The 12,500-nt window shown below is 49.8% G+C and overlaps 3 protein-coding genes across 7 annotated transcripts in view; all 3 read left to right on the top strand.

Annotated features, from left to right (window-relative positions):
* Positions 1–959, top strand: part of LOC126573124 (stromal interaction molecule homolog) — a 22,518-nt gene extending 21,559 nt beyond the window's left edge. For all 5 annotated transcript variants that reach the window (XM_050233045.1, XM_050233012.1, XM_050233035.1 and 2 more), the window contains one exon: positions 1–959. This exon is cut by the window's left edge and continues 2,995 nt beyond it. The gene's annotated coding sequence lies outside the window, so the exon portion shown is untranslated.
* A 1,099-nt stretch (positions 960–2,058) lies between these two features.
* LOC126580735 (basic-leucine zipper transcription factor A-like) lies at positions 2,059–8,958 on the top strand. The gene is made up of 8 exons (XM_050243975.1): positions 2,059–2,160; positions 4,469–4,691; positions 4,760–4,954; positions 5,031–5,143; positions 5,234–5,641; positions 7,173–7,700; positions 7,778–8,201; positions 8,276–8,958. Exons 2-8 carry the CDS (start codon positions 4,542–4,544, stop codon positions 8,636–8,638), a joined length of 2,181 nt encoding a protein of 726 aa, XP_050099932.1. The 5' UTR covers positions 2,059–2,160; positions 4,469–4,541; the 3' UTR covers positions 8,639–8,958.
* A 3,330-nt stretch (positions 8,959–12,288) lies between these two features.
* The window catches only part of LOC126581048 (pro-resilin-like), a 699-nt gene continuing 487 nt past the window's right edge, over positions 12,289–12,500 (top strand). Inside the window, exon 1 of the mRNA XM_050244481.1 lies at positions 12,289–12,498. Within this exon, the coding sequence (XP_050100438.1) occupies positions 12,394–12,498 (105 nt within the window). The 5' untranslated portion in view covers positions 12,289–12,393. The remainder of the gene's footprint in view (positions 12,499–12,500) is intronic.

The raw sequence follows: 12,500 nt of genomic DNA, 5'->3' as shown, positions 1-12,500 counted from the left end.
GTTCTACAAAGAAGAAGAAGGTATTATTATGTATAATGACATTTTTTTCCTATTTCTCGGGAAGTAACGAGCAAGCACAAAACATGATGATGGAAAGGAGGACGGTTTACTATGCCTCCACCCCTTTTGTGCAGACAAGCGACAAGTGGTCAAACTGTGCAGAGAAAGAATATGTAACGAAATGAGCAAATGAACATTATTGACAAATCGATCAGATGCGCCTAGCATATGTAGGCGATAGAGAGGTGGGGGGCGCAGGTCGAAAGAGCGAATGACGTAGGACGTCTTACTTAACATTTACTACTGGGATAAGGAGTGAGACTATTTATTATTAGTTTTCTTGTTTCCTGATTAAGTTAAAGAGGATGCGCGCGGCAAAACATTTACGGCAGTAACATGTACACTGCAAGGTGGGCAGGAAGATAGAAGCCCATTGCATAAATTAGGCTCCAGGGTTGCGTTGAGCTCGTCCTGTCAACCGGCCTTTATCCATTTGTTACAGGAGTTGTTACCACTTCGCTGGCTCAAGAACAGCGCGAGGGCCAGAAATCGTTATTGGATGAATTGTGCAATTCTCACAACATGTTACCTCCTGGCTAAGGTTTGATTAGATGTACGGTGTCCTCTCCCGACTGGCTCTATTCCTTTATGTCTTACACTCACGATCACTTTCTATATATTTCTCTCTTTGATTTTTATTTCGTTTAATTTACTTCCCAAAGTCTGTTGCACGTTTCAAGGGCGATCAAGGCGATGATTGACCCGTGAAGTAGGAGCGCGACGTAGTGCCGAATAGCGGTGGTAGAAAAATAGCACGTGAAAAGCAAAGAAAAGGCCGCGACAGTAAAGGCACCACCAGACCTCTTATACATATGATTATGCAAGTTGAATAAATGTTTATTTCGAGGCAGGTACACATGAACCGAAATCCAATTGAAAAAACAAAATGAAAAAATGGATTATTAATATTGTTCTTGAATGGCACTTAGACCGAAAACCGAAAGGAGCTGTTCCTGGCTGTTGCATCGCAGTTTGTTTGTAACGATCGCAGACACCCCCTTTCCCTCTCTTCAGCGGTAAGCGTGTTGTTTGGAGCGCTTTGGACAAACGACCGAACGTTGTTGATTGCTGCATGGCCCTGGCACTGGTTGTGATGACGATATGGTATGATCCCGGATCGCGTAGGTGGTAGCAGACGTGCAGACCATGCACAGAACAGCATAGATGATGCCATGCTGATGCTGCTCGAGTTTCATACACACATTTACTAATTCTTCAATTCCCTCGTCCATATTCCGTACGCAGTGTGCTCAATGCGGAAAAGGGGTGGCCGTACCGTTTTGTAATGTCGCATACTTTGTGTCTGATTGTAAGTGTGTGTGTGTGTGTGTGTGTGTGTGTGTACCCGTGTACTTGTACGTATATGTATATCTGCTGCTGATTTTTCCTGCCCTGAAATGTATTTAACCATATTTTAGATCGTATCACCAGCTCTACGCCACACACACACACACACACAGCGATGGAGCTGGGCTCGTTTTGGGGCACACATCGCGTATTCGTAGCGCAAGTCGGTAGCGATCCCCGTTTCGCATCACGCAAGCGCAAGCCTTAGTAATGTTTTTCATGCAAACCCCCAACCCCCCCCCCCCCCCCCCCCAACCACGCCCCCGATCATCCCACTACGGCGGTAGGCTTTTCCGGGGTGAATTTCACGCTAGAGCGCCCGGCAAGGTTGACACCATGCGCGTCAACCGTCGTATGCGGGGTTCCGCTTTGGCGCACTTGTGAATAAACCCTCACCGAAGCACAGGCACACACATAAACGCACAGTTGGTGGGTATGAACGCACGCACGCACGCACGCACGCACGCCCTCTCTTGGATTGCCGTTTAGAGCAGGTGTTTTCGGTGTGGTGTGGTGGGGAGAGGGACGAAGAGCGAATCCCAGATTTCATTTTTTTTTGTCGTTTGGTTTTTGGTGGTTGGGTGGTGCTGGCGCGCGCGCGCGCGCTCCCGCCATTCCGTGTGGCTGATTTTGCGCCAGTTCGCACGTGACGGCCGGACGGTGCAGCAGCAGCAGTAGCACGGCTGGCAAGTGTTTCTTTGTTTATTTAGGTGACAAATCAACATGTTTGGCAGTGAGAGTTAAGACTACACAGTAAGTGTACAGTGGTGGGCAAATGGGCGGAAGGGCGAAAGGAGCGCTAGCCAGATAGATGGCCAGCGTCAACCGCGTGATCCCGGAACGGCCAACCATGCCTCGTCGGGTTTACCCCGGAGGTTCCGCGGGCCACGGTTGCGTTGCGCAGATCGTGTGGTTCTGCGATGAATTCCGACGCCAAGAGATATGAGCCGCGCCGCGATGCTGGTATTGTTTGTTGCGTCTGTCAGTTTATCAACGATTGGCAACATTTAAAACATGCCCGGACAGTGGTCGATGGTCGTTGCTGCTGTTGCTGTGTGTGCCACTAGCAGAAGTGTGAAACAAACAATCAAACGCAAGCAATAGAGAGAGAGAGTGGCAATCCGGAGTCCGGGGGCCCAAAACACTCACATCTACGCACGTGCTCGTCGTGCATAACGTACGGGGTTGTACGGTGCAGGGGAGAGCAAGCGTGAGGAGGCTATTACTGCCGATCGTTAAGTGATCCCCCCCCCCCTTCCCCTCCCTCCCTTCCTTCTGGGCCTTCGCACTCCGTAGGCACGTCACTGACCAAGTGACCGATGGCGTAAGGCCTTACCGGGGGGGGGAGGGGGGGGGGGGGGCCCGCTCTTGATGGTTGATGATGATGCTGCTGACGATGGTTTTCCATCGCGAAAGTCGCATTTCCCTCGGCCTCGGGCGCTGGGCGCTGGCGGCTGCAGTGATGCAACAACCATCGTTGTTGTTGTTGCGTCGCAAGTGGCTAGCTATATAGCTAGTGAACGAACCAACGTACAGACGAACGCGTGCGAACGCAGTGCACAAAGAGAGCGCGCGCTGGTCTGCTGATTGTTCCCAATGACACATCCACATCCGAGCAAAGTTGATCACCGCAATCAAACGACACGCCAGCAGCACACGATCAACTACCATCTGGCATGGACCGGCAGTGTGCGGTTCGGATTCGAGTGAAGTACCGCCGCTTCCACGGACTGCATCAAAAGGAGCTTTGGAACCCAAGGCCGACCTAGTGTTCACGACATTGAGATCGAGCCCTACACCAACGCGTACAGCTCTCGCTCACGCGTTAGAGAAGGTTTCGGCCATTTCTGGCCACACTCGACAGCTCCTATACCGATACAGCTTTCCTTCGTCTTTTCCTGAGCGAGACTAGCGAAGGAATGATGTCTTCCGGTGAACACTCAGCCTGGATAGCGCTGGCTCTGTCTGGCGTGTGTCCCTGATAACTGTTATCAACGGTTCATATCCAACATGCTAGGCTTTATTTGCCAAAAGGAAAAAAACGGATAAATCTGATCAAGCGCGAGGCGTATCCGAATTTAGCGAGTTAACGTTAACGTTGGAGTTAAAAGAAAAGCAGCTGTGTACAAAACAACGGAATTTCCGCAATATCATCCTGTAAGGACACTTCACGGTGGTCACTTTCTGGTCACCAGCTGAGGAGCTGAGTCATGGTTTGGGTACACATTTGTTGCTTTTCGTCACAGTTGCCATTGATATTTCATTCATAAGTTCATACAGTTCATGCCGAGTGTTGTTCCAACCGTTTTAAACGCGTCAGTTTTAAACAGCCATACTCTTGGCATAGGGCCCAACATGCCAAGGATGCCGCGAAGGCCGTTTCCACGGCAGAGCCGCTAGCAGCAGGCGCGGAGGGCAGACAAAACGGCTACCAACTTTGTTTAAAAGGCTGAAAAAGATATGGTCCCGACATGCCTATGGGTATCCTTACGGTACAGGTGTATGGTCGTAAAGCAGGCACAACGCAGCAGCAGCGCCAGTTAGTTAGCCGTTTTAATGGTTCCGATGGAAAGTAAAAGGGAAAAAGACTAAAATAGGACCCCGCTCACGGTGAGCTACTGAGTGACCGAAAAAATCGCTAATTTCTACATTTTCGATAGCCAAATCTCCATTATAATGTGCGGAAACGTAAATTAATGTATTAGGGAGGGGGAGAGGGGTGAAAAAAAAAACATTTAATCAGTTAAAAAGCGGTTTTTTCGGCCACTCACCGTGAGTGTGGGGACCTATTTTAGTCTTTTACTAGTAAAAGTTCAGTGGAGCGTTTCAACAGTTGGCCACCCCCTTTCTTACCCTTCTCCACCCCGCCGATTCGTTGTTGCGCCGCTGAAGGCGATCATTAGCCCCGATCGGTCCGATCAGCGATGCAAATCCAAAAAAAAAAAAAGAAAACTCCGTAACGACTGTTACGGTCACACTCGGCACAGTGACAAGCATACCACATACCCATCACCATACCCATTGGAATTGATTCTTCTTCTCCGTTTCCCCGGTTCTCAAGGATCTCTAAAGTCCTCTCCTTAAGACGGCAGGACCGTGCGCTAGCCACAGCCGGGGCAACCAACAGTCACACCATGACTACCAGGGCGACGGGCGAAGCGATCGAGATGTCGAGAGTCGAGGAAGCGGGACTTGGTCCAGTGGCACCGTCACCGTTTCAACCGACGGTCCCCGTCACCCCCGCCGGCATCCAGATGCGTGGCTATCTCAAGAAGAAACGAAACGTGAGTAAAAGGATCAGGGCGACAACGCTCGACGGTCTGACTGACTAACTGGAGAGTTCTCGTTGTAGCGCGTCGGTGGCTGGCGGAAGCTGTACGTGGTGCTGCAGAGCCAGCTGCTGCTGTCGTATGCGTCGCGGCGTGACTACGAGCGCCGATTGGCGCCCTTCGAGGACATCGTCAACTTGGTGCCGGGCACGCGCATCCTTCCGTCGGCCGGCCTGCGCTTCACAATCGAGACGACCTCGCGCAACTTCTACACCTTCGTAAGTCCCACACACTCTACCCCACGCTTCCGCTACCTTCCGGTGCTACTAACCGGAACGGGTATTCCTCTTGCAGCGTTGCGTCGATCACCGGAACTGCTCCGAGTGGATCACCGCCCTGCTGGACAGCCTGCAGCAGGGTGGATGCAGCCGAGTCGGCGCAGGCACGGCACGGGATCGCCATTTCGGGTAACTAGTGGCCGACACGATGGCATGGCGACACGCACACACACACACACACACACACACACACTAATCGGGGGTTTGGTCGCTTTTCAGCCAACCAAGTCCTGGCCACCGGACCAGCTCGCCGGTCTGGGCGTCCGTGAGTATGGAGCTGGGCTTGGCGCGCAGGCTTTCGTGCAAAACGTTGGACGGAGCGCCGTCTGTTCGGGGGGGTGGTAGCGGACTGTGCACCATACCGATACCACGGGAGGAGCAGCAGCAGCAGCAGCAGCAGCAGCAGCAGCAGCAGCAGAACCCATTCCAAAGGCACCTACCGATCGTGTCTTCCGTTGCCATTCCAGCACTCAAGGCGACACCGCAGACGACGGGCCGCCACGTGAAGGAGGTGCCCGTGGCGGAGATGAAGAGGGACGAGCGGGGGCAGTTCGTCGAGCATTCCGACGAAGCGTTCGCGGACGAGATCATCACGAAGGCATTTCAGTTTCTTACCGGGCCGAAAAGGTATGCAACGGCATTGGTGGCCGGGCGGGACGGGGTGGGGTGGGTGGGGTTAAAGGGGGAGTGCTACACCGATCTTGATCTCACCATATGGGGGTCGCCAACCGAACGACGCCGGAATGGCGCCGGATTGGCTGTCAATTACCAAGAGATCGTGATCCGCGCCCAGCAGCAGCAGCATTGCCAATGACAGAGGAGACAAGCGAAGAAGGGTGAAAGGGTATAAAGGGCTATGTACAATGTGCTCGCTCGCGTTGCGACTCGGTTTGCAAGATTATGCAAACGAAAGCACATCGTGCAGGCTGGAGGCTGGAGACCTTTAAGGGGGGACTTCGGTATTTTCGGGCCAAAAAAAGGCCCTTTTTTGACGAATTTTTGTGACGTAACCATTCAACTTTATTTATGCAAATAAATGGCATATTAATCTACAACTTTTGAAAAATATTTGATATAGTTTTGAGCAACATTCATGTGCAAACTATTCCATGGCATCAAATTTTGGTAGGCGTGTCGACGAAAAGTTACTTTTTACGGTGTCCATCGTAGCGACATGACGGATCATCTGAAACATACAAATCGAATTTCGTTAGAAAGGTTATAAGTTTATCTAGGTAACCCCGGAGAGTTTTTGTTGATATTCCAATTTTTCGATTTCTGGCAGATTTTTGAAGTGGAAAAAGTGATGCTTTTTGCGATTCTGCCATAAAAAACGAACTTTACAGATTTGTTCAAAAAAAAATTATAAACAATTTTCATGATATCTCGACGGGATTACCTGGCAAAAAGTGTGCAAATTATGTGTTAAAAATTTCAAATCGATCGGCCCAGTAGTTTTTACGGTACGATGGACACCGACTTTGAAAACGTTCGTTTTGGGGAACGCTGTTCAAAGTAGCGGGTTGCATGGAGCCTTGTATGAAACTCGGATTTCCAAGAATTTGTAACTTGGTCAGTTTTGCATCAATTGATCAAAAAAAAAAAAATACAAAATGTTCATGAAATGATCAGCTTTCAGCCCCATCTCTATCTGGAAGATGTGTGCGCCATGAAGGGACGGTGTTCGAGTGCCAGCGTTCAGGCTACTTCAGGGGAAAGGTAGAACGGGCGTGACGTTGTACCACTTGGCGCACGTATGTGGGACGTATGCGGCTCGCTACGACTCCGATAACCTTCACCAGCCGGTTGGACGCCGTGCGTGTTGTTTGGCTAGCGGAACGGTCCACGAAACGATACTCGTCAACCAGACGTGCTGCTGGAAGATAACTACAAAAAATAAAGCGGACAGCTCTGCCATACACGCACCCCTTCCTAGCTCAAGCGGTTCCTGCGACCCGGCTCGACTACTGGGGCTTCCTGACAAAGACAAAACAGACAAACAGACTTCCCCGCTTCGTGCCGAGAGAGAGAGAGAGAGAGAGAGAGAGAGAGAGAGAGAGAGAGAGCGCAGAGACGATTTGTTAGGGTGCCCTGGCCCTGGCCTGATCTATATTTAAAACCAATCTATTTACATCCAACTCCAAAACCAAAACACCAGAAGCCGAGATATGACCGCCAGCGAGATCCTGGAGTACTATCTGGAGCGGCGCCAGCGACTTCAGCTGGCAGATCAACTACAGCCGCATCCACATCCGCCGCCGCAGCAGCAACAGGAACAAGCGAAAGAGCATGAGAAGGGAGAGCAAAGTGCGGTGAGACGTATGCCAGGCGCGGATACCCATCAAACTAGCGGCGACGTGAGGGCGTGTGCCGGTGTGGATGAACCGACGACCGGAACGTCTGGCCGCCAGCCGCTAGCAACGGAAGATGCCAACGAGCAGCAGCAGCAGAAGGCGATGGACGTGCAGGCTCCGGTTCGGTTTCGGGATTTCCGACTACATCCGGACGTTGACCGGCCGATCGTTGCCGGTCGATCGCAGTCGGTGGACGTCAGCCGAATTAACAGCATGTTCGGCGAGCAGCAGCAGCAGCAGCAAAGGGAGGAATTGAGACGAGTGAGGGCATCGCCCATCGTCAGTCGTCCAGTGGCTCCGAACCTGCGTGAGACCGGACAACGTGTTAGCAGGTAAGCACCCAGGTGTGTGTGTGTGCGGCGGTCCCAATGTTTCACGAGCGTTTTTTTTTCTCCCACCGTTCAAACAGTTCCTGCAGTGATCTGCCACCGGTGATGCAGCAGCTGGCCACTGGCACGTTTGTCGCGAGCATCTCGGGCCCGGTTGGTCCGGGCGCTACCTACACGCGGCGGGCTTCGATGGGCCATGATGCAAGTGGCTACGAATACATCACTTCTCACAGTAGCAGCAGCAGCAGCAGCAGTAGTAGTAGTGTCTCGACGTTAGCGAGCAGCCGTAGGATCGAGCTGACCGAACCGATCTACGCCGTGGTCGATGTGAAGGCGAAACGGTTCCGTCGGAACCAGCAGCAGCACCAGCAGAATCTTCCCCAGGACCCGGGTCCACACCACCACCATTACGAGGAAGCACTACCCGTCACCGCGAACCGCCCGGTGAGCGAAGGAGCAAAGGAGGACGATCTGATGTACGATCAGCAGCACATCTACGAGCCTGTAAGGTTTCAGCTCCACTGTCACTCTGATCTCGAACTGGCACTAACATCCCGCCCGGGCCCGGGACTTTGCAGATTATGATCCCGGCACAGCCGCAGAGGAGTGCGACGGCGACGGCGACCACGACCGTCTGCGACCGAGAGCACCGCTGGCGCAAGCTTTGGCGAAACCTGAAGCGTATCCGTCTGCATCCGGGCCGCTACCGGCGCCAGAAGGAGCATGAGCAACCATCAACCGTCGCCGAGCAACCATCAACCGATTCACCGGCGACGAGTAGTACGAGCAGCAGCACAACCACCACCACCACCAGCAACAGCAGTAGCGGTCATCAGCGAGCAGGACTGATTGCCGGGCTCGGTAGCCGCTTGGACAGCCACCGGCAGTCGATGAAGAAGCGCGCCAAGAGTCTGTACGATGCAACCAGCAATGCGGCGTGAATGGTTTGCTAGTGTGTTGATCATGAGGTACGCCACGGGAGAAGTATCCGTTCCATTCCGTTCTGGTCCGCATTTTAAGCCTTCTGATGATCGAAGGGAGGGTGGTGGAAGTGGGAGTGTTGTCCTGGGTGTGCCATTAGTGTATAGTTTAGCGAACGGTACTAGAAACATCGCACAGAGCGCACACCGTGTCCCCTGGGTGGTATCAAGCGATGACCGAAGCGAGGAAGCGATGGCTTTCCAGATAATTTAACTAAACTAATTTTACGAACTACGCCAAACCAGTTGGAGGCTAGCAAATAAATATCATTCGAATATTGCTTGGTATTTGTTGAATGTGACGTGTTTCCAATTGTCTCAGGGGGGTGGGGACGTTTGGAGGCGATGGTGGAGCCTCCAGGACTCCCCAGATATTTTAACTTTTTTAACATATATAACATATATAATGACGGACGAGCCGTATGTTTCATATTTTAACACTAGTATACAATTTTTGCTGATCTCAACATTTCGATGTACCACTTACCGTTTCTGTGGGAAGAATAAGAAGACTAATTTTTGAGAGATTTTTTGCTGATGAAGCTGTCCAACTGTTTGTTGCTAAGATGTGCTATGGAATATCAGAATGTTAAATCTCGCCGCTTTTATTTAATATTGAAAAAGTGGGGGTGAGAGAATGTTTTAAAAATACCAGCCATGGCAGGCAATTCCAGGGAGGACCTTCAGGAAACCTTTTGAACACTGTGCGTTTCATTTTCGTTAGATTCTGAAATTATGCCTGCTGTTGAACCCCCCGATAGTTTTTATGAAATTTTCAACATAATTTTTTAACTTTAATACCTTTTTAAAGTCGGAAAAGTTTATGGTTTAACGATTTTGCTTGATATAGTTAGTTTTATGTAGTTTTTTTAAATAAACGTGAGGCAATACCTCATAAATAAAGTGCAGCTTACCATTGCAGAGAAATTGTTTATACAGCTCAAAACAATCGGTCCAATAGTTTTGGATCTACTATGGAAAGCTACCATGAAAACGAAGGGTTTTTGTGACCGCTGGCCGTTTTAATTTACCACACAAATTAATCCAACTTTTTACACATCCATACATTAGAATTCTATTTAGGGCTGCAGGGCGACGATGGCAATCTTGCTTTACAATACTTCAAACACCTACTAACAACGCACCAAGTCGAGAACCTATACACCGTGTCTAATACATTCTCATACAAATTTAATAATTTATACTTTCTTAACGGGTGAACCATTTTCTATTATCAGAGTGTTTTTTTAAAGAGAAACTTATACTCATCAATTAAAAAATATGTTTCGGAATTACCCCTCCTCCCACCCTTTTTTACGAGCTTCAATCGCTTCTAAAGTTCAGCGCACGTGGCACGGACGACTTTCATAGAAATTTCCTCCCATATTTTTGGGATCGTTGCTTCAAACTGAATAAAATTAGACAATTTTTGTTCGTTTAGGTTCAATAATTATATGAACAAACGATAAAATCCAGTGGGTTAAGATCTGGTGAACTGGCAGGGCATTCATTCTTCGCTAAAAAGCTGGTTAAATTGTCCCTGCACCACTTTTGTACCAAAATTGCTCCCCCAAGAGCGCTCCATCATGCTGGAACACATAATTTTCGTTCCCGTATCATCTTTCTACGGTAGATTTCACCATTTCTTCATAAGATATCTTTTATTTCAATACAAAAGAGGGGTAATTTGCCGTGCGTGCAAATACCCCCCTAAACGATCACACTAGTCGCATTTTGAAGACCTGGAGATGGTTTTTTTTTGGGTATCTGATACATCTTTAATGTTTCTGGACCACATTGTTGTTGTGGACCATTTATTGTTTTGGACATCACAACTTTGCTCTAGAACAAATAACTTTTCATCAGAGAACACAAGTTGTGCCCAGCGTGCCGCGATACAAGAAGAGTTGCTGTTTCATTTTTTATTTGTTGTTTAGCTTCCGAAATTCCGTGAACTTGCAATTTTTCATAAACATTACAGTCTAGCTCCTATTTAAAACAGTTATACGTAGTTGATATCAAAACTTTCAAATCTGTAACCATTTTTCGTGTCGAAAGTTGAGAATAACGTCGGATACGTTCCCGAACAGTCTTGATCACTTTTCCAGTACAAGCCAACCGCTTGCGGCCCAATATTTTTATGTAATTTAACGAGGAAGTCTCAAGCTATCTTTTAATGGTTCGATATACGAAATCTTGCTTGATTCCAAGATGCTTCAAGGTTTTGAAAATAGGACTTGGACGCTCCCTATCCAACATCGTTTTTATAACACAGACACGTAATTGTTTCATGGTTATTAAAATTAGACCCCCTACATAAAACAGGCCAATTCAACTGTTAAAATGTTAAGTAAACACTACAATTTGAGAAAACAATATTGATACTTGAGCTAGGTGCAGTGAACATACCAAAATCGTCCAACAAAAAAGTGTATGAGAATATATTGGACAAGGTGCAAATACGGCGCTTGCATTCGATAAAAGTGACATGGATCATGGAAAGAATGTTTCCTTCATCTTAACCATGCTCGGCCACGCTAGCAGCTGTATTTCATCCTCTTGTTCGCTTTGGTTTTAAACGGAAAGTTGCTATCGTGGCCTTCGTGATCAGCGAAATGTGATGCGCTGTGATGCTCATCATCATCATCATCATCATCATCAACAAGGCAGACGTACACGATAGGGTAGACCGCCAGGCTGTTGTGTGCCCTTTCGATCGTACGATGCGTCGCACCGTACTGCCTTCCAAACGTAAACAAACGTGCACACCGAGAGTGTCGCCGAGTGAGGCACGCTGATGCACTGTGTGTACTTCCGCAGTGAACAACTCGACACGACATCCCTTTTCTGATTATGTTTCTTTCGTTTAGGGTCTTTTTTTTTAATGGATGAATAAGACGGGGACTTTAGACTTCATTGGCTTGTTACAGATCTTGAAGCTTCGGCAGATGTGTTTGTGTGGATGCAGTTCCAACCCCCCCCCCCCTAAACCCAGCTGATGGCTAGTGCTAATGCCACCGAGCGCCCCAGTTCTGCAACCGTTCCCCTCTGCAAAATCTCAGCAGATCTCAGCGAAGCGATGGTCGACATTGCAGCATTCCTCCCCTCCCCCACAGGCCACCAGAGAGTGTGCAAGGTTGACAATTCGTTCTACGATTAATGCATCTTAAGCGCGAGAGAGAGACAGAGAGAGAGAGACAGGAGGGTGCAGCTGGAATGCGTTGGTGCCCTTGTGGGGGGGTTGCTTCCCTCGCGAGCTACCGAACGATGCCGCTGCAACTGCGAGACTGCAGACCACCGATCCCATCGGATGCGCCGCCAAAACCGTGCAAAAGGGCACCCCAAACGTACTCGTGCCGACCGAGCCCCCGACAGACGCTACGGAAGACGGTCTTGGCGTGTGAATCGGGCCGAGGGCTTGGCTTCCATCTACCTATGGCCTATGGCCACGGCCAGGATCACTGATGCGGATTCCCCGGGGGCCCCCTGTGTGTTCTACGAGCGAGCAAGCATTCCAAAGCCACCGAACGGAGAACGGGAACAGAACACAGAGGCGCTCCACACTATATATACCGTGGCCGATGGCTACCGATGCAACAGACACCGTTTGCCTTGTGCTCAGCCCGGCCACGCATCCGAAACCAAGCAGCCGACCCAACCAGTCAACACAACAACACAACAACACAACAACAACCAACAACTCCGGCAAATCCGTCATGTCAGCGAAGGGGATCGTGTTGCTGCTGCTGGTGACGATGAGCAGCCTGTCCGCGCTGGTGCGGTACGTTCGGGCCGCCCCCCAGGCCGAGAAGTACGAAGCGGT

The sequence above is a fragment of the Anopheles aquasalis genome, chromosome X (assembly GCF_943734665.1).
Source record: "Anopheles aquasalis chromosome X, idAnoAquaMG_Q_19, whole genome shotgun sequence".
Taxonomy (NCBI): Eukaryota; Metazoa; Arthropoda; class Insecta; order Diptera; family Culicidae; genus Anopheles; species Anopheles aquasalis.
This window is presented reverse-complemented; position numbering and strand designations above follow the sequence as displayed.

What these genes read in the sequence shown, in the direction of transcription:
- LOC126580735 (XM_050243975.1), top strand. Translation starts at nt 4,542, where the DNA reads ATGACTACCAGGGCGACGGGCGAAGCGATCGAGATGTCGAGAGTCGAG. An exon ending in ACCGGACAACGTGTTAGCAG is followed by an intron (nt 7,701 to 7,777) that starts GTAAGCACCCAG and finishes CCGTTCAAACAG; the next exon opens with TTCCTGCAGTGATCTGCCAC. An exon ending in AGCAGCACATCTACGAGCCT is followed by an intron (nt 8,202 to 8,275) that starts GTAAGGTTTCAG and finishes GGGACTTTGCAG; the next exon opens with ATTATGATCCCGGCACAGCC.